Source organism: Cuculus canorus, chromosome 4, assembly GCF_017976375.1.
Source record: "Cuculus canorus isolate bCucCan1 chromosome 4, bCucCan1.pri, whole genome shotgun sequence".
Lineage (NCBI taxonomy): Eukaryota > Metazoa > Chordata > Aves > Cuculiformes > Cuculidae > Cuculus > Cuculus canorus.
Genome location: NC_071404.1, coordinates 3578728 through 3599934, shown reverse-complemented (window position 1 = coordinate 3599934; position 21207 = coordinate 3578728). Strand labels below are relative to the sequence as shown.

Sequence of the window (21207 nt, the reverse complement as noted above, 5' to 3'; positions counted from 1 at the left end):
CAAGGTCTGGTTTTTGTTTCCTCCAATCCATAAAAACAATAAACATGGCTAAACGTAGATAAAAAGTTTGCCCTCTATGACAGCACATGGAACACCACTCAGAACTGCCCACAGACGCAGTGTTACAACAATACTATGGGGGCTGAAACATGTTTTTAAGGGGAGACAGCACTGACATTAAGCCGCAAGCCACTGGAATGCTCAATGAAGAACATTCCAGACTTTAACTTGTCTCTTCTCCCCAAGAGAATTTGAGAAAATCTAATGGAAAGAAAATGAGACAACGTTTTCCATGGCCCTCTTGGGATATGACATAAAAAGCTGAATTTACATTTTTAAAACAAAAGCAGAGCTGTTGCATTGATGACAGCTCTTCTGCCTTTCAGAGGGTGCCTGTCATCACCAGTTCTTTGCTGAGCGCTGCTATTCAGGCTCTGCTCTGGGCTTCATACGTGGCAGGAAACGCTTACCTCTCTCTGTGCTTTTCTGGCTTGTTTCTCTTCTAATTTCCTCTGCTTCTTTGCTCCAATTTTCCCAGACACCTGAAATTCTGGCACCTCCTCAGCATCATCATCTTCTGCAACGTCAAAAAAAAGAAAAATTTTAAATCACCTGTAAACAATCCCTTTAGGAAACTTCACAGCTTCCTAGGAAAGAGCAGGAGATGAAAAAGAGCCACACATACATTTCGGACAAGACCTATTACACTGAAAAAGGCAAAAAAAATAACACAAGACTGCCAAAGCCACAGAGTAAAAGTAACAAGACAAACACAAAAGTGAAGTTAGAAGTAAAAATCTATTTGGTCTTTTTATTAATGTTTCCTGCACAATCATAGAATGGTTTGGGTCAGAAGGGATCTTAAAGCTCATCCAGTTCCAACCCCCCTGCCATGGGCAGGGAAACCTCCCACCAGATCAGGTTGCTCAAAGCATCATCCAATCTGGCCTTGAACACCTAAATTAACATTTCCTGCACAACTAAAAGATACAGTTTTGCTTACACATAAAACATGCTAATGGCTGTCATTGTGTAACAGCTTACCACCCAGCTGCAGAGAATTTCTTCGCAGGTATCTTTAAGTTTAGCACAACAGATATCCATTCAAAAAGTGAGATTCAGGGGCACGTTCCTAGTTCTAGCCTGCTATAACTAACTTTGAAGGGAAAAGGAAAAAAAAGTCCTGCAATGCAAATCTTGGGTGTGACTGCAACAAAATTACACGTAAGCATTAACTGGTTGTTTATAAAGATGATTTCTGCAACTGTGGAATATAGAATCACAGAATGGTTTGGGTTGGGAGGCACCATGAAGGTCATCCAGCCCACGCAACAAGCAGGGATATCTTTACCAGATAAGGTTGCTCACAGCCCCATCCAACCTGACCTTGAACGTTTCCAGGAATGAGGCACTACCACCTCTCTGGGAAAACTGGGCCAGTGTTTCACTGCCCTCAGCGCAAAAAAATTCTTCCTACTATCTAGTCTAAACTTCTTTTCTCCTAGTTTAAAACCATTCACCCTCATCCTATTGCTATAGGCAATAGTAGAAAGTTTTTCCTCATCTTTCTTATAAGCACCCTGGCAGTAAGAAGGAAAAACACATCACATTTCATAGAATCACTAGGTTGGAAAAGATCTTTGAGACCATAAAGCCCAACCGTACCCGTCCACTACTAACCCATATCCCTAATCACCTCACCTACCTGTCTTTTAAATCCCACCAGGGATGGGGACTCCACCACCTCCCTGGGCAGCCTCTGCCAGTGCCTGAGAACCCCTTCAGTGAAGAGCTTTTTCCCTAACATCCAATCTGAACCTCCCCTGGCACAACTTGAGGCCATTTCCTCTTGCTGTCACTTGGGAGAAGAGACCAACACTCATCTCGCTACAACAAGGAGTTGTATACAGTAACAAAATCTGTAGACAGATTGTTTTCTTCCAAATGACAGGTGATAGGACAAGACGGAATGGCCTCCAGTTGCTCCAGGGGAGGTTTAGATTGGATACTAGGAAAAATTTCTTTACTGAAAGAGTGGTGAAGGACTGGAAGAGGCTGCCCAGGGAAGCGGTGGGGTCTCCATCCTTGGAGGTGTTCAAAAACCATGTAGATGTGGTACTTTGGAACATGGTTTAGTAGGCACCATGGGGCTGGGCTGACAGTTGGACAGGATGATCTTCGAAGTCTTTTCCAACCTTCATGATTCTAACCAGTTCCGGGACAGCTTGCAGCAGGGGCACTGAAAGCTGACTGTACCGTGACAATCACCTGAACTGTTTTTGGCAGGGCTGGTGCTGGGATGTTTTCGGTTGGGATCTCTCTCCCGAGCACGTGGTCCCATCTTTTTTGAGAACCCTAAAAGATGCTGTTAACAGAGTGTATGGATGAGCAAGACTCGCCCTTCTTTTATATGCAGAATTAGGTTTGAAACATTCTTGTTTTACTAATTCCAATACACAGTACAGTACTATGGTTAAGCCGCTGACACACATCAACAGAAACAAATGTAACTAAGAGCTGTGTAGGTGGCTCTCAAACAACTTTGCTGTTTTCAGGATATGGAAGTTAACACAAGGCAGCCTTGCTGAACTGGGCTTCAGAGAATTACTTGTATCTGATTACTGAGATGATCAAAAGGGTTCCCCCTTTCTACATCACAATCAGACAGCGCAACAGAGGATGCTCAGACTTGACATAGTTACATCTACAATTTCGCTGAAGCTTAAAATAACCTTTATTTATAGTTTAAATACATTAGAAACAGTGTGGCCAGTAGGACCAGGGAAGTGATTGTGCACCCATGCTTGTCGTTGGTCAGGCTGCACCTTGAATCCTGCGTTCCAATTTGGACCTTTAAGGACAAGAAGGACATTGAAGGGCTGGAGTGTGTCCGGAGGAGGTGAACAGAGCTGGGGAAGGGGCTGGAGAAGAAGGGTTATGAGAAGCAGCTGAGGGACCTGGGGTTGTTTAGCCTGGAGAAAAGGAGGCTGAGGGGAGACCTTATTGCTGTCTACAACTGCCTGAAAGGAGGTTGTGGTGAGGTGGCTGTTGGTTTCCCAAGTGACAGGCGACAGGATGAGAGGAAATGCCCTCAAGCTGTGCCAGGGCAGGTACAGATTGGATATTAAGAAAATTTTCTTCACTGAAAGGGTTCTCAGGCACTGGCAGAGGCTGCCCAGGGAGGCAGTGGAGTCCTCATCCCTGGAGGTATTTAAAACATGGGAAGATGAGGTGCTCAAGGATCTGGTTTAGTAGTGGACAGATACAGTTGGACTTGTTAATCACAAAGGTCTTCTCCAACCAAGTGATTCTTGGTTTGGATCAGAAGGGATATTAGCAGTTATTAGTCCAAAAATTAACAGCTCAATATTAGTATTATTCTTTTGAATATTATTCCTGAAGAACAGCAGAAGTATGAAACACCACCCATGACACTATTCAAACTGAGGCTCTGAGCACCTCTCGTATTTCATCTCCAGTAGAGTACCTGAGCCAGAGGTCAGGCAGAAGTCTAGAAAGGCTTTTAAAGCCTTTTTCCAGTCCTGGATCAAAGAGGCCTTCGTTCAGTAGCGTCTGCTTTCCTCTCATTTGAAGCATCTGATGTGATCTCTTAAGCACCACTTCCTCCAAGCTTTTTCTAGCGCTCAGAGCTAGATCCAACAAAAGACAGAAACAGCAATGCAGACAGCCCATGATTCAGCAGAGCTTTAAAGGTCAACAATGTGCTAAACCTGGGAGCAATTAATACGTGCTAAATAAACCTGAACATGCTGACAAGAACATAAACAGATGGTAAAAGCATTTGCTGAATCAATCAGTTATTGCAGCAGAATAACCGCACCAAACGCAGAGTGGATGCTGCGCATAGCAGCTTTTAACAACCACTTTTCACATACTCATAGTTGCCAACACTATTAGACCTGCTGGGGAGGTCGGTCCATGAGAAATGTGCTCCATCTGCCCCAAACTTCAGATGTGATGCAAAATGTTCAGTTAACTGTGCTCACTTGCTGTGAAAGCAGTTTACCATTACCTGATGCACTAGGTTTAGCCAGCCTGCAAACAGACCCTGTTGGGGAACCAAGCAACTTCAGACATTGTCCTACAGTTGGAACTGAAAATGCAGTCAGTCTTGTTTCATGGAATCACAGAATCACTGAGGTTGGAAAAGACCTCTAAGACCATTAAGTCCAACTACCAGCCCAACACTACTGTGCTGACTAAACCATGTCCCAAAGTGCTACATCTACACGGTTTTTGAACACCTCTAGGGACGGAGACTCCACCACTGCCCTGGGCAGCCTCTTCCAAGGCTTCAACACTCTTTCAGAAAAGAAATTTTTCCTAATACCCAATCTAAACCTCCCCTGGTGCAACTTGAGGCCATTTACTCTCGTCCTATCACTTGCTAGAAGAGATCAACACCCTCCTTACTGCAACCTCCTTTCGGGGAGTTGCAAAGGGCCACGAGGTCTCCCCTCAACCTCCTTTCCTCCAGCCTAAATCACCCCAGTTCTCTCAGCTGCTCCTCTTAAAACCTGAGCTCCAGACCTGTAATAGTTACACAGGTGTTTGAATCTCTTGAAATGTAGAGCACTTTTTAAAAATAATTTAAAAATACAGTCATAGACTGGTTTGGGTTGGAAGGGATCTGAAAACTCATCCAGTTGTAACCCCTTGCCATGGGCAGGGACACCTCCCACTGGATCTGTTTGCTTAAAGCCTCATCCAACCTGGCCGTGAACACCTCCAGGGATGGGGCAGCCACAACTTCTGTGGGCAACCTGACACATCTGACCTGTCAAAGGGTTTGTGTGGCCTTCTGTTAAGTTTTGGAAATGAAGCAAATAGATTCCCATACACAAAAAAGGATGCAAGCTGCACATGTGGGTCCCTCAGGCATCGCTTGCTGCTTTATTTACCATTTACACAGCACCTAACAAAAGGACTAAGAGAAAAAAAGGGAAGATGCCAGGCAAAACAAGCAGTTATCCTGCAGGCAGAAGATGTATGCACATTACTAACATTGAACAGATGTGTGACAGCAGCCACTGGAAAGGAACTGGTCCACCATATGGAAAAATGTGGGCATTCATGAGTAGCACAGCCCTGCCGTGGTACAGTCATAACAATGTTTAATGTGTTTTTCTTGAAATTGGGTAGCTATACCAGTTTAGGAACCAAATGAGACATTGTTCTTATTAATTAAGTCACCAAACTGGCCTACACTTAATACAGAACAAGGACAGCAAACAAAGGACCTGAGCCTTTTTGAGCTGTAGTCAAACAGCTTCAAGTTTTCTCTTGGTGTAATCGAGAAACCACACACCCACCTCTTCCACACAGCGTCAGTGCTTGAAATGCCTCAAGGACAGGCATACATTGTGGACACTATGACAACACTGAAGTCACTTTCTATATGAATAGTAGCAAGTCAAAATTAACTTTTGATTCACTAACTAGGATATTAGTAGTCAAGGTTTAACTGCTAGAAAGGTTTTCCTACTGATTAAGCATTAAAGTCCTTTCAACTACTGCATCAATTAATAGAGCTTTGTTACCAGCCGCTTCACGAGAACAGGAAGGGACAACATCAGCATTTAAGTTTACACATTTTCCAGATCTTTCAGCACATCAGAGAACAGGGAGGTGCAAGGTTACAGGAGAGGGAGATGGCCTACTCTGAAAAAAACGCTGCTTAATATGGGAAGTTTCAGCACAAACACATTCTTCTCTAAGTTGTGCACAGCATCCATCACTGAAAGGGGAACAGAAAATAATTATTTTTAATAGGAGTTTTCCCTAGAACTATCAGAAAACACCCTTCCCAAATTTTTTTAGATGCAAGATTTGAATGCTGGACCTGGAAGCTACACAAAGCAATAATGGGCATTTTAAAATGCCTGAATATTACATTGTTATTAACTTATAAACCCCTTTTTTTGTTTTGTGCTTTCTTCCTCAACAATGATGAACACGTGAGATTCTGATCTTTTGCTTGGCAAGACTTAGAGAAGAGAGGAACTTGCAATTTAATTTATGTTAGAACTGTTACCTTCTTGTTATCTCTGTCATGAGACTCCCCACCTGGAGTCCTGCATCCAGTTCTGGAATCCCCAATATAAGTAGGAGATGGAACTGTTGGAGCAGGTCTTGAGGAGGCTACAAAGATGATGTGAGGGCTGAAGCATCTCTGCTGTGAGAACAGGCTGAGAGAGTTGGGGTTGTTCAGCCTGGAGAAGAGAAGGCTCCAGGGAGACCTTAGAGCAGCTTCCAGTGCCTGAACGGGCACCAGAAAAGCTGGGGAGGGACTTTTTACAAGGCCATGGAGTGACAGGACAATAGGGGCAGCTTTAAATTGGAAGGCGGAAGATTTAGATTAGACATTAGGGAGTAATTCTTCTGGATGAGAGGGGTGAGGCACTGGCACAGGTTGCCCAGAGGAGCTGTGGCTGACCCCTCCCTGGAGGTGTCAAGACCAGGTTGGACAGGGCTTTGAGTAGCTTGGTCCAGTGGGAGGTGTCCCTGCCCATGGCAGGGGGTTGGAACTCGATGGGCTTTATGGTCTCTTCAAACCCAAGCCACTCTATGATAATTTTTTATTTTACAAGCCAGAGAACTCAAACTGTCAAAAGCTGTTGGCTTTGTCATTATCAGTTCTCTAGAAGTAAAGTAAATTTACCTAATGTTCACCGTACTGGATGTTCCTACACCTGTGCTCAGCGAGACAGGGCTAAAAGCTCAGGGAAAAGGCAGGCAGATGTTGGAACACTTAACCTTTTGGAGTGCTGCTGTCAGAAGCAGAGAGCCTGTAGTTTATTCCAGTTAGGAATAAAGGCTGTTGAGAAAAATAGATTATTTCTTTGAAGCTGGCCTCACTTTCTGTTTAAGAAAAGAAAACAAAACGTAATAATCCACACAAAATCTCATTTTCTGCCAGCACTTTTCACAACAAGTCAGAGAGGTCAGTTCTGTGTAGGATGTGGGCATGTTTCAGATTTAAACACTTGAAAATGTTCCCTGGAAATGTACTGGGCTGCTCAGGCTCTCCTGGCATGTCCTTCTTTCTCTAGCTTGGCCTCACCCACAACACCCGCCAAAGGCTTTCACCCAGAAGGCTGTTCAGTGGGCTCTGTTTTGCTTGGTGGTTTGGAGCTTGCTATCATTTCTTAGAGAAGTAGGTACATTTCTTTGTACCTACCCTAAATACTGGCGTGGTGACTCCCAACAGTTTCGGCCACCACAAATATCGCACCCCTAAAAACAAGCAGTAAGATTTGGTCCAAGACACAACTCCAAGTCACAGAAAACTTGGATTGTAAACTCTGTGTCCAACTCACCAATTGAATGAGCAACCTTGGAAAGGCCACTTTGCCTGTGCTCGCGATTGTCTCTCTGCAAATTTTTTATCACGTGCTAAAGGCAGACAGGTTTTCTCACTACGTGTTTGTACAAATTCACTTAATGAAACAGTGCGTAACAGCCCTTCAAGAACGTATCTGCCTCAGATCATCATCCTCCTTATTTTTATCACAGTGGAATCAAGATGACCAGATCCTACTTGCCGTTCCAAGTTCATAGAATCACAGAATGATTTGGGTTGGAAGGGACCTTAAAAATCATCCAGTTCCAATCCCTCTTCCACTGGATCAAGCTGCTCAAAGCCTCATCCAGCCTGGCCTTGAGCACCTCCAGCGATGGGGCAGACACAACTTCTCTAGGCAACTGGGGTCAGTGCCTCACCACCATCACAGGAAAACATTTCTTCCTATAATATCTCATCTTAATCTCCCCTCTTTCAGCTTAAAACCATTTCCCCTCACCCTGATAAAGACCCCTCTCCCCAGCTTTCCTGTAGCCCCCTTTTAGTACTGGAAGGCTCCTATGCAGTCTCCTTGAAGCCTTCTTTCCTTCAGGCAGAGCAAACTCAACTCTCTCAGCCTGTTCTCATATGGGAGGTGCTCCAGCCCCTGGATCATCTCCGTGGCCTCCTCTGGACTCGCTCCAACAGATCCCTGTCCTTTCTGTGCTGAGGGCTCCAGAATGAAGGTCAGGACTCCAGGTGAGGTCATCCCCTCAAGTTTCTTGTCACTTGATAGGAAACTGGAGTCCTAAAACCTTTATGCTTACATCAGATCTGCCAGTTAACTTTCTGCTTCAAGCTGCAACAAAAATGTTGTGTCAAGAGAATTGCCTATTTCCTGTCTACAACTACCTAAAAGGAGGTCGTAGAGAGCTGGGTCTCTTCTTCCAAGCGACAAGGGAAAGGATGAGAGGAAATGGCTGTGCTAGGGGAGGTTTGGATTGGAGATTAGGAAATACTCCTCAGAAAGGTTTATCAAGCACTGGAAGAGGCTGCCCAGGGAGCTGATGGAGTCCCCATCCCTGGAGGTATTTAAGACAGGTAGATGAAGAGCGTAGTGATATGATTTAGTAGTGGACAGGTACAGTTGGATGTGATGATCTCAAAGGTCTTTCCCAATCTAGTGATTCTATGTTTCTGTGATTCCCTGCAGAGCTCTTTGCCCAATGAGCAGGTCTGGGAGCAGAAGCATAACTGGAGAATAACTTGAGAACTGGAGAACTGTTTTTTCTGCACGCAACCAGGAACCAAATAACAGTCCTCGACAAAATAGCATTACACACCCCCAAAGGTGAGTGAAGTCCAAGTGGAAGCACTCAAAAGCATCAGCCAGGCAAAAAGAGCCAAAGACACCCTCCTCAATCAATAAATAAATGGGAGCTGAAACTGGAAAAGGGCTAATGCTGTTTATTCACAGTACCCCATGACCTAAACGACCCTCAACCAGACTCCAAATTTATCCCCTTTCCAGCGCTTCCTTCCACTGCTTAGCTTGGCCTCCCCTGCCCTCCATGATTAATGCCAGAAGTACACACACATTTATGCCTTGCAGTGAGTTTATTTTCATTTTGGCTGTAGCCAGTCCCACAAAGCCACTTCTGTCTGAATCCAATTTAAATTAAAATAGAACAGAGCCAATTAAGTCTGCTAGCTGGGATATCAGAAGCAACCTAAACACAGGAATACAGAACTTTCCTTTCCAGACTCGTTTTCCATGAGGGAAAGGCACAGGCACCCTACTACAATGTGCAGAGCAGATGTTCTCTGAGGCACACGAACTTTAACAGTTGGCTAGATTGCACCGTACTGCACTGAACAGTAGTGTTATGACTAGAACTAAGAACTAAGAACTAGGCAATCGAAGCCAACCAAATCCATTTTTCTGAAGACAGGGTGGAAGTCAGTGGCGGAACACAGCTCATGGGTCTCAGTCATTTTGAGAATCACTTTGTCACCAATGAAAAACATCTCCCCAGCAATATCTGGTCATCAGAGGATATTAATAGCTGTTGATACTCTCATGTCAGATGACCTCCTTTGAGTATTCAACCACTGAAAAATATTACTCAGGCAAACGGAGCCAGCGTAGGCACCTGGCCGGCAGATTTGCCCCTGCAGCACAGCGCAACCCACACGGAATCCGTGAATAAGGAACCCATGTACGTCATGTGGGTTGCAATTCTGGTAGGAAAGCCAAGGCATTTAGTGCTTCACTATTTATTTTCTCTCCGTCACAAACTGCAAGTAATTTAGGTGTCCTACCCCACCCCAATAAGATAAAGGAAGAACTATAACTTGGTTTGGCTCCACTGGCAATGAATTTAGATTTGAGTATTCAAAACAGTTTTCTTTTGTCTGTGTTAGACCCCTTATCCAGACTTGCAAATAAATAAGATTTCAACTTCAGAAGGGACAATTAGAAGTTAAAGGTTCTCATCCTACTGCTACAATTTATTTTGGTCTTCTCTGCCTCATTACTCTGCCAGAGATTTGAGTACTGGCACAATGCAACTTTGCACAGGCAGCAGAAACCGTGCGCTACTGCTGTACCCTTGATGCTTTCTTTCTCATTCTGGAATTGAAAGCTGACTGTTAGATGGAAAACAGAAAACCCTCACACTAACCACAACTCCAAAGTCTGTGAGGGTTGCTTTGAGACCGTTTCCTAGAGTCAGCAGAACTGGCTCTCAGGAGGCAGAGCACTTCGAGAACAGCAGTTCCTACCTGACTCCTCTTCTAGGTCTGTAACAGTAAAATAGGTATGGTCTGGGCATCTCGCACCCCTCCTGAGTTTAGTGCTAGAAATCCTGCAGCGCTGGGGTTTTTTTATGCCTGCACAGACCTGGCAGGAGGCAAAGTGACACAGAGCAGGATTAGGTAGCTTTGTCCAAAGCCAAACACAGGCATAGAGTGGAAAGTCCACACTCAGAACAAATTTACTAGTAGAACATTTTAGCAAATTTAACAATATTTAAACAACGAAAACCAATTCTACTTGAGTTGCTGATGTTCTAAAGCAACAAGAACATTTACAGGTCAAGACTGAAGAAACCAGACTGGCTTGTTTTCAGTGTTTCTGTCTATACTGCCAAATAACTTCAGCCCCAGGTGTCCTAACTGGTCCTGCACTGCCTGGGACTGTGTGTCATTGCAGGCGTTCTGGGCTTTCTTTCCATGTGAGCCAACTGGTTTTTATAACACAGAACCCTGCTGTGGGGATAATGTGCTATTTCAACAGGTTCAAATGAAGGCAGTAATTAGACAAAACTGCTCTATATTTCAATGACAGAAGGAAAACGCACACGGACAACACACAAAGGAGGCAAAGCCAAGAGGTGATTCCAGGCCTATGCTCAATGCCCACAGACTGGGCTTCAAAACCTGTAATACAGCCATTTCTAAGGGGAAAAAAACCACCAAATTCCACACTAATACAGGAAAGTCTGGGCCAAGCTGAAGACTTTGCATCACAGTCACAGACAGTCCATGAGAAAAGGGCTGGTGAGGGACTAATCTCAAGGACTAAGGGCCACTAATCATTCTGGTAGGCAGCAGTGCTTGGGCATTGGAAAAGAAGATGAGGAAAAATCCTACAAAGAAGCAAAAAACCCAGAAGCAAAGAGCAAGAACTTGGTTTAATTTGGAAAAAGAAATTAAAAAGCAAATAAAATGGGGGTGTCATTTCAAAGAAAACTTCATGCAAGAGCTGCAGCACCTGCAGCTGATGTATAGTAAGCTGCAAAAGAATTATTTAAAAGCCCAACGACACAGATTCTTCCATTGCTAAAGTGACAAAGTAAGATAAAGCCGTTTGCTTTGACAGCTTCACTGTCAGCCTTCGGTGTTCAAACTTTTGATGTCTGAAGTTCAAGGCGGAAGATTTTTAAATTCCATCTTCTTTTCAGGATGTTATCAGATGAAAAGAAATAACCAGAGTTGAAAAGTTCAGACCTGTCAATTTTCCATTTGTGAAACTGCTGGAGATAATTAGCTTGAATAGCACGTTTACTTGCCAACATGAGTGTGAGATGCTTTCTACACCCTGCAACACATGAAGAAAGTGCACCTACCCCCTAATCAAGGCACCACACTGATGAGTGCTCACTGTTTCTCACCTACTGCAGCCCCAAAAGACACACAGAATTCCACGGCAAACTCAAGTGAAGCAAAGCCCGCTTTCATCAACACTTGAGCACAAACCCTGAACACTGAACCATTTGAAATGAGAAGGAATCCCATTAGGTGAATCATGGTGACAGCAGCTCTTTAGTAATAAAGATAATAATGTGTGAAATTTCACCAGAAAAGGGAGCAAGGCTTGTAGGGTGTAGAAAGATGTTAATTATCACCATATTCTTGTCTACAGCCACACCACAGTAGTATAGCTACTAATTGTAGACCCAGCACAGGACCAGAGGACTCACTGTCAACAAAATGCTGTTGTTTGTGGTGATCCCCAGCTAATCTGCTTGGTTCTGATACAATCAAAAGACACATTAAGGTTGGAAAAGACCTCCTCCGAGATCATAAACCACCAACATCAGCCCAACACCACCATGCCTACTAAACCATGTCCCAAAGTGCCACATCTACATGTTTTTTTAACACCTCTAGCGATGGTGACTTCCTTGGCAGCCACTTACAATGCTTCACCACTCTTTCAGTGAAGAAATTTTTCCTGATCTCTAATCTAAACCTGCCCTGGCACAGCTTGAAGCCATCTCCTCTCATCGTGTCGCTTCTACTTGGGAAAAGAGACCAGCACCCACCTCACTACAACCCCCTTTGAGGGAGCTGTAGAAAGTGATAAGGTCTCCTCTCAGCCTACTTTTCTCTGGGTGAAACAACTCAGTTCCCTCAATCGCTCCTCATAACACTTGTTCTCAAGAGCTGTCACCAGCTTCATTGCCCTCCTCTGGAAGCCACCTGGATGGCTTCTGAAAGAAAACTCCAGATTTCGTAGAGATTACATCGGGGAATTAATGCTTCCCCTTCATTTGCAAGAAACCAATGCTTTACTACAGCTGGTTACTCTACAGAAGGTGCAGATTCCGTTTAATCAAATCAAATCCACCTGGCTAAGCAGGAAATACAAAAGAGTTTTGAGGAACTGAGTGAAGAACTTGTGATGCCATAACTAAGCACAGAAGGAGGTAGGCACTTCAGTTAAAGTTAAGTCGTGTCTAGAGACAAGTGATGAAGTGTAGAGAGAAGCTGGACTCTCAAGCACATTACAGTCACGTTGTACATAATTCACTGCCAGCAAAACTGAAAAAGTTTCTTCAGGAGGCAACCACACTCCTCCACCAACCTTAACATCTGCTGTTAAGGTCCATTTCAATATTTACAACATGAACAGAACCAAACATTACCTTCCACCCAGTCCTCGGCCTGCTGTGCTCTCCTCTGGGCCATCAGCCGGTTTCCCATGTTCCTCCGGCGCCTTGGCATCCCATCTCCCCGCTCTTCAGCGTGGGGCCGAGGCCTGGCTGCTGCTGCTGCGACCACATTTTGCTGAGGTTCCTCATCAGCTGCAAAAGGGAAACAGAACTGATGAGAGATTTGCCATCTCTGCTTGCCACCTCATCCTTTTGCTGGCCAACTTTTTCAATACCGGTGGTGTTTTCCAAATGAGAGAATGCCTCCCCGCTCTCATCTGTTTTTTCCCTGCATGGCAGCAGTTATGTGCAAGTTCCTTTCCCGTGATTAAGCGGCATCATGCACTGGAACCTTCTTATTTGAGCACAGTGCTCTGCGCAATGGGAATTTTATCCTGGCAGCAGTCTCTTTTGCAATAGCATTTGGATCATGGTAAAGGAAAAGCTACAGCTATGTGCTGCTCACCTCACTTATCTGACAGAGCCCACACTGTTTAAAAACCCCACAAATCACCACACCACAAAACCAAAGACCCTCCTCAAGTGCTCAAAAAATATTCCTATTTAATCTAAACTGATAATCCATTTTTTCACCTGGTGCCAGAAAACAACTCCCTTTATCTGCTAGGTCTAGCAGTTAAATCACTTCTGAGTTACCTCTGGGCAGCCTGTGCCAGCACCTCACCACCCTCAGTGTGAAGAATTTCTTCCTAATGTCTAATGTAATCCTTCCCCCTTCCAATTTAAAGCCATTTCCCCTCATCCTATCACTCCACGCCCCTGTAAAAACTCCCTCCCCAGCTTTCCTGCAGCCCTTTCAGGTACTGGGAGGCTGCTCTAAGGTCTCCCCAAAGCCTTCCCTTCTCCAGTCTCCAACTCTCTCAGCCAGTCCTCAGAGCAAAGGTGTTCCAGCCTTTGGATCATCTTTGTGGCCTCCTCTGAACCCATTCCAAAGGGGTAACATACAGGGTAAGATTTATTCCATCATGCTGATTTAAACTGCAAGTCTCCCAACAAACACATGTAGGGAAGACAGAACAGCAAAGGTCACTGCTGCTCTCACTGCTACCCTCTCAGCACAAGCTGCAGTTACTAATTAAGGTCTGACATGTAAAGATTATCCTGACAGAGGAGCAGCTGGGAGACAGCATGGGAGCGAACAGCTAACCAAGGATAGGCTCATTCAGAAGTTCTCCACAGGAAACCCTCCCCCACATTTTTCTTTGAGACCTCCACGTTCCTGTTGCTATCAACTATGAGAGTCACACAACCAGATAATGGTAAAACATCATCCTTAATACCCACTTTGCATATTCCATTGGTAACTATAACAGATATTTGTGTACGTTATTACTTGCTCAATCCCACAAAGTATTAACCACTATGCCTTAATTCAGCTAAATATTCAAATGGTCTCGTGCAAAGCTACAGAATGACTCATTTACTTCAACTCAGCACACATTTTTGTGCTTTGCTGGATTATATTGTGTCCCAGCAGAAGTACAAAATGCCTTCCAGACACAGCATCCTCTGATCCAAACAACACCTTCCAAAAATCCCCTACTATTAGCATACCTACAACCAGAAAATAAGATTCATTATGACTACATGTATGTGATAATCAAAAAGGTGTGCTTGCAGCTCATCCTGGTGTATCTCAATCAGCTTCAAAGTGGCTACTGATAACATAGCTGCAGCAGTATGGACCTCAGCACTGGCTGCAAAGCAGAGTATTTGGCCAGCAGAGCCTTCAGTAGTTCAGGATCGCTGCAACAATGTTCACAGTCCTCAGCAAACTCCAGCACCCTGAGGGTTTGAACTGAGTCACTGCACCACTACGCTGCTGTCACCCTCTTGTTCTCATCCAATCCTTTATCCGTAGACCAAAACAGGTCTATAATAGATTACAGAGTGCATGCTCCAGGGATGCGGTTTATTTTGCTTCAAGACTTGCTCAGTCCTATTTATAGCACAATAATGCTTGTTTAGAAAGCTATAGGAACATGCTATAGGAAAGCGCTGTACTGGCAGAGAATCACTTACTGGGACACTACTCCATGCCAGAAATACTTTGTCTGCAAAAAAAGACCCTCTATACAAATGCAATATTTCTCTCAAGCTCTTGAGATACACCGCAGCTCAAACCTCAGCATTTTTTCACTTGAAAGCTTCTGTGTACCTATCTTAGTACCTTCCGAAGAGGGTCCTGCACAGCCTATCAGCTGTGTGTTCCAGCACTCGTTCATTCTGGGGCTTTTGGTTCCCACTGTCCTGTGAAAGAGTGTTTCACATTTTGTGAAAGACAAATCTATTTAGAAGCTATGTATTCACTACAAACCAAGGTGCTTAACCCTCACAGAGACAAATGCATGAATCAAGCCATCCTGTTTTCCCAATTTAATTCTCTAGAGGAGACACAGTAATTCCTCAAAGCTGACCAGTGTTAACAGGGCTCAGAAAGCAGCAAAAACCCCACCAAATCTGATCCGTATCAAACACACAAGGTGGCTGTTGGACAATGCTTTGGTCAGGTCTTCAAAACATTCAGATAAACAACAAAACCCACTATGGATTATCATTTAATAGGAAAAGATACACTTTAATACAGCTTTTTTCTTCCTCCTCTCCTACAGATTTTGTTTGCAAGGCACTAAGCTGGACAGTCATTTGAAAAACAGGCATGTTAGTCCTTGAAATTCCTCCCTTGAAATTCTTCATGAGGGGGACAAGAAACAACTTGTTTACTCTGCCTGCAACACTTCTACCTGGCTGGTTCTCCAAGAGTCAAGGATTTGCCTGCGTGGTTCAGGACACATCACTTGTTCCAGTATCTAGGAAGTCACGTGTGCTCTCTCCCTTGGAACTGGAAGTATCACAGATTAACCAGTGCTGCACAGGAAAGGGTGTGACTGGTGGTTTCAAAGAATACAAGGGACGCACTTAAAAACCTTGCTCTTATTCTTGAAACTGGATCGACTGTCAGATTTGAAGGCAAGGACAATTTTCTTTGAGGTCCGGTCCTGTATTTCCTTCACCTCCTCCTGCAGCACAGGGCACTTAACCGAGTACATCTCTTCATCTACAGGAGTAGCTGCAGAGGTCTCAGACATCAGTGGCACTCCAGCCAAGGCAGTTCTGGCAGAGATGAGTCACACAAGCACTAATGGGACTGGATGTAGAAACACTGCAGTGAAATCTGTCGGAACGGGTCCAGAAGAGCGCTACAAAGACAACCTGAGGGCTGGAACACCTCTGCTATGAGGACAGGCTGAAAGACTTGGGTTATTCAGCATGGAGAAGAGAAAGCTCCAAAGAGACCTTATAGCAGCCTCCCAGTACCTGAAGGGGCTCCAGGAAAGCTGGGGAAGGACTTTTTATGAGGGCCTGGAGTGATAGGATGAGGGGGAATGGCTTTAAAGTGGAAGGGGGAAGATTTAGATTAGACATTAGGAAGAAAATCTTAACAACGAAGATGGTGAGGTACTGTCCCAGATTGCCTGGGGAAGCTGTAGATGCCCCATCCCTGAAGTGTTCAAGGCAGGTTGGTTGGGGTTTGAGCAGCCCGGTCCCTTACAACCCAAATCATTCTATGAGTCTCTATGAAATTTTATTATATTATATTGGTGAGACAAGTGATCCATGACTTGCTTAGTGGTTTGCAGAACGGCAGGCCAGAAGAAATTAATCAGGTAAAGCCCCCACATTAACGGCAATACAAATAAAAAAATTAAACAGATGTCTGGGAAACAGACAAAGGTTTAGTTTGTATTTTAAGCAGTATGTTCTCAGGTTTCTGACTCAGCCTTTCTAACACCAGGCAATACCTCTTTTCTGGGGACAGCAGGTTCACTGCCCTGCTGAGAGAGCAGCTCTGCCTCTGCGTTTTCAGAAGCATCAGCACAGTGCAGAGGCCATAACAGAGGTTATTTCATTGAAATTGTCGGTCTGCACACAGCAGCAACTGCGTGACCCTGGCTGTACTGTCAAAAGCTCCTTCCACAACAGAAACGGAGCAGAACTCTGTTCTGAAAGAGAGAGCTTTCTCCTAAATTGGATATGAAGCACCACTGTTATATCATTACAAAGAATACTACGAAATCTTACAGAACTCAGATTTCTTAGGACCTAATTTTACATCCCCAGGTAGAAATCTGCTCCTTTACAAAGCTTTGCTAATTTTCACTCACTCAGAGCAAAGACATCTCTTCCTGAGAAGCAATCCTTTACCTATCACCGCACATTATCATAGGGCCATAGAATGGTTTGGGTTGGAAGGGACTTTAAAGATCATCTAGTTCCACCCCCCTGCCATGGGCAGGGACACCTCCCACTGGATCAGGTTGCTCAAAGCCTCATCCAACCTGGCCTTAAACAACTTCAGGGATGGGGCAGCCATGACTTCCCTGGGCAACCTGTGCCAGTGCCTCACCACCCTCACAAGAAAACATTTCTTCCTAAAATCTAATCCAAATCTCCTCTCCATCACCTGAAAACTGTTCCGGCTTGTCCTACCCCTGCACTCCCCAATAAAGACCCCAGCTTCCCTGTAGGCCCCCTTGAAGTACTAGAAAGCTGCTATAAAGTCTCCATTCACATCAGATAAGCAAGCCCATCAGGGTAACACCTGGGCCAGCAAGTTTCTAGGCAGTCCAAGACACAGCTACTAGTTCATAAGCTCCCTGGTTCTGCATCGACGCAGCGAGAGCTCCACCTGCTGCACTTTCACACTTCAGTGCCACGTCACAGCATCCAGCACCTTCCACCTCCCTGTTAACCTAACCTGTGAAATCAATCAGAAATCTACTCAAAATGGAACAGGGTGAAGCATTCTTGGCTTCCCAAGAAGGTGCTTTTGCCTTGTACAGCTTATCACACCAGGTCTTGCTCACAGAGATGCCAACCATGTATAAAAGCCAGCAGCCCTACAGGTTTTTCTATTCTCAGCAGAACAAGTCCAGACATGACCTTGCCAGAAAGACAGTGCTGCTCCAAGTGACCTTTCAAAGGAAATACAAAATTAAGGGATTTACCTCTCGTGATCCTTAGTTCTCTTCATTATCTACAGTGCACAAGTCTGGAATGTTTTAAAAGGACAATTCCGCAACAGAGAGCACAAAGAGAAGCTGCTGTCTCTACCTCCAGACATTAAAAAGTGAGAGCTACCCACCAGTTCTTTAGGTCAGGAGTCCCTGATTTCAAATTCTTTCCATGAGACAACACAGTTTTATGAGCAGAATTGTAGCAGCTTCAATCTCCCGTGTAAGAAAAATGGAAAGCAATTTGCTGTTTAAGATTGAATTTTGAATATAATAAATACACCACAGCCCCGATGGTCCTGAAAAAGAACTTCTTTTGCGTAAGAACAAAGTCATCCTCACAGCTTGAAATTCTGAAAAGGATTTCTAACGACAGAAATCAGAATATTAAAGTAGAAATCATCTTAAAAACCAGAATAAAATAAAAAGCAGACCAATGTGGAAACGTCAAAACAAAGTCACCAAAAAAAACCACTTCAAAATGAATCCTGAATGTAAACTAACTTCAACCAAACGGCTCAAAACCAAGCTCTTTGGTGCTTCGGACTATTTAAAACAAATGCTTGGGCTTCAATTTAGTTAGAACTTCGCATGCTTAGAAAGAAGAGAGACATAAATCCAAGCGCAACAGCCCCCAATTTCCCTAAGTCATGATAAAAGCAAGCTCAGGAATAATGTTTTTCCAGGAGTCTTGTCTCTCTGGGACGTGCAGCACTCCCTTGTACCAAAATCTCAGACCTAAGTCACTAGGAATGTGAGGAAATGTTAACAGCTTCCAAGATTTAGACCAGGTCTATGCAAGGAAAAGTGAAAGATTGCTTTGGAAAACTTAATTATCAGAAAAACCTACTTTTAACACAACATCCTTACCAGCACAAGATCTCTCACAGGCCTGACTGTGTTTATACTAAAACTGTTTCATTTTTTTCCCTCTTAAAAAAAGTTATCAAAGCTACCCCTCCCTAAAAGGAAAACAAAACAGAACACGCAAAACACCCCAAATCCTGGAACCTGGTGTTATACTGGCAACGGCTTCAGTGTTTCTCCTGCCTAAGTATGTGAATCTGAGAGCTCACAGCTAAATAACCTCCCTTCTTCCACTTCGAAAACACAGCAGAGAAAAGGAATTCATAGCCGCATCTGACTTCTTCCAGTAACATCCAACTCACACCCGCACAGGGTTACTTCCACCACGGTTTCATGCTGCTGCAGTGGATTCAATGATCTTAAAGGTCTTTTCCAACCTCAATGACTCTATGATTGCAACTGCTGGTCAGCAATAAAACAGTGACTGTCCACGGGAGGTTTGGAAGTGCTGTATCATCTCCCTGTTCCCGAGGGAAAAGGAGGGGGAGGAACACCGTGATCTCGGGGGGCAGATGGAAAGGGGTACTGAATTATGGGATCTTGTGTGAAGGGGGAAAAACACCAAGACCTCGCGTCAGGGAGAAGAAACGAGGGGAGAACACCGAGATCCGGGAAGGGGGGGCGGGGGGAAGGAAAAAAGGAGGAGGAACACTGGGGAACCGGAGAAGAGGAAAGGGGTGGGGCGGGAGAAACACTGGGAGGGAAAGAGGAAAGGAAGCGAGGGGGAACACCGGGATCTCGGGGCGGGGAAGAGGAAAGGAGGGAGAAAGGGAGAACACCGGGGAGAAGAGAAAGAAGGGATGAACTCCGGAATCCCGGGGGGAAGAGGGAAAGGGGGGCTGAACTCCGGGATCCAAGGGGCAAAAGGGAAAGGGGGAGGAACACCGTGCAAGAGGATGCGGGGCGGAGGAAAACGGAAACACCGGGATCCCGAGAGAGTGGAAAGGGGAAAGGGGAGGAGAAACACTGGGATTCCGGCGCGGGGGGAAGGGAGGGAGAACACCGGGATCCCGGGGTGCGGAAAGGGGAAGAAGGGGAACAGCGGGATCTCGGAGGGGAAGGGGAGACGGAGAACAGCGGGATCTCGGGGGTAAGGAGGATCTGAGAATGGGAAGACCGGGATCTCGAGGGGGGAAGAAGAACGGTGAAAGTAGGAACACCGAGATCACGCAAAAGTGTGTGTTGGGAGGGGGGAGGAGGGGAGACGGGGAACATCAGGATCCAGGGGGGGCGAAGGGGAGACGAGGAACACCAAGACCCGAGGAGCGGGGGGGTCACGACGACACCGGGATCCCGAGAGAAGGGGAAAAGGGGGGGAGGAACACCGGGATCCCAGCGAGAAGAGAAGAAAGGGGGGAAACACCGGCGCTCCCTCCCTCCTCCGCCATGGCGGCTGCCCCTCGGCGAAGTACAACCGCCCTGCGAGGCCTCAGGGAAAGCAGGTCCTGGCTGATGGCGGCGGTTGCGGGGGGAGAGGAGGCCCAGCCGAACCGTGACCCACCTGCCCTGGCCTGGCTGCGGCGGCGGGTGGCGAAGAAGAGGAGGACGGCGAGCAGCACAGCCAGGACAGCGAGCAGAGCGGCCGCCATCGCCGGCGCCGCCCACACGGGCTACGGGTGAGGGGAGGAATGGGAGGGGGCGGTGCTTGGTACGTCCCACACTGCAAGGCCCACACAGCGCGGGCTGCCCACAGGCTGCCTGAAGCAGGCTGGCGCTGAGGTGCGCATGGCACGGGCGGGCAGGCGCGAGGTAGGCAGCCCAAAGGGGAAAAGGGGGGGTCCTGGTAGCGGGGTGGTGGTGTATGGCGTTAGGGGCGGGGCCTGACAGAGGGAGGGCGGGGGTCGTGCGATGGGGGCGTGGGTCATCACGTGGGGGCGTGGCTTCGCAATGGGAGCGTGGCCATTCAATGGGGCGCAGTCCAGCACAGAGGGGGCGTGGCCTGCATCGAAGAGGGCGTGGCCTAACACGGAGGGGGCGTGGCTGAGCGGGTCTGGTGTTGGAGGGGCAATATCATAGGATGGTTTGGTTTGGAGGGGACCTCAAAGCCCATCCGGTTCCACCCCCCTGCAGGGATACCTGCCGTCGGATCAAGCTGCTCAAAGCCCCATCCAACCTGGCCTTGAACACCTCCCGGGATGGGGCAGCCACCACTTCCCTGGGCCCGTGGCTCAGCAGCCTCACAGGAAAACATTTCTTCCAATAATATCTCATCTCAATCTCCCTGCTTTCAGCTTAAAACCACTCCCCCTCGTCCTTTCCCTGCAATTCCTGATCAAGAGCTCCTACCCAGCATTCCTGGAGCCCCTTCAGGTCTAAGGTCTTCCCAGAGCCTTCTCTTCTCCAGGCTGAACAATCACAACTCTCTCAGCCAATCCTTGTATGGGAGGTTCTCCAGCCCTTGGATCGTCTTTGTAGCCTCCTCTGGATCCACTACAACAGCTCCATGTCCTGTCTTTCCCACAATTCATCTACCACCTCTCTCGGCAACCTGTTGCCATGTTTAAAATTTCTTCCTAGTATCTGATCTAAACGTTTCCTCTTTTAGTTTAAAATCATTACCCTT

At 45.9% G+C, this 21207-nt stretch overlaps 1 protein-coding gene across 1 annotated transcript in view; it reads right to left on the bottom strand.

The window, feature by feature from the left end:
- The window catches only part of DDRGK1 (DDRGK domain containing 1), a 42166-nt gene extending 21866 nt beyond the window's left edge, over nucleotides 1–20300 (bottom strand). The window contains exons 1-3 of the mRNA XM_009566878.2: nucleotides 20146–20300; nucleotides 12736–12894; nucleotides 471–577 (exon numbers count right to left, since the gene is read on the bottom strand). Coding sequence (XP_009565173.2) covers nucleotides 471–577; nucleotides 12736–12894; nucleotides 20146–20233 — 354 coding nt within the window. The 5' untranslated portion in view covers nucleotides 20234–20300. The remainder of the gene's footprint in view (nucleotides 1–470; nucleotides 578–12735; nucleotides 12895–20145) is intronic.
- Between the last annotated feature and the right edge of the window lie 907 nt (nucleotides 20301–21207).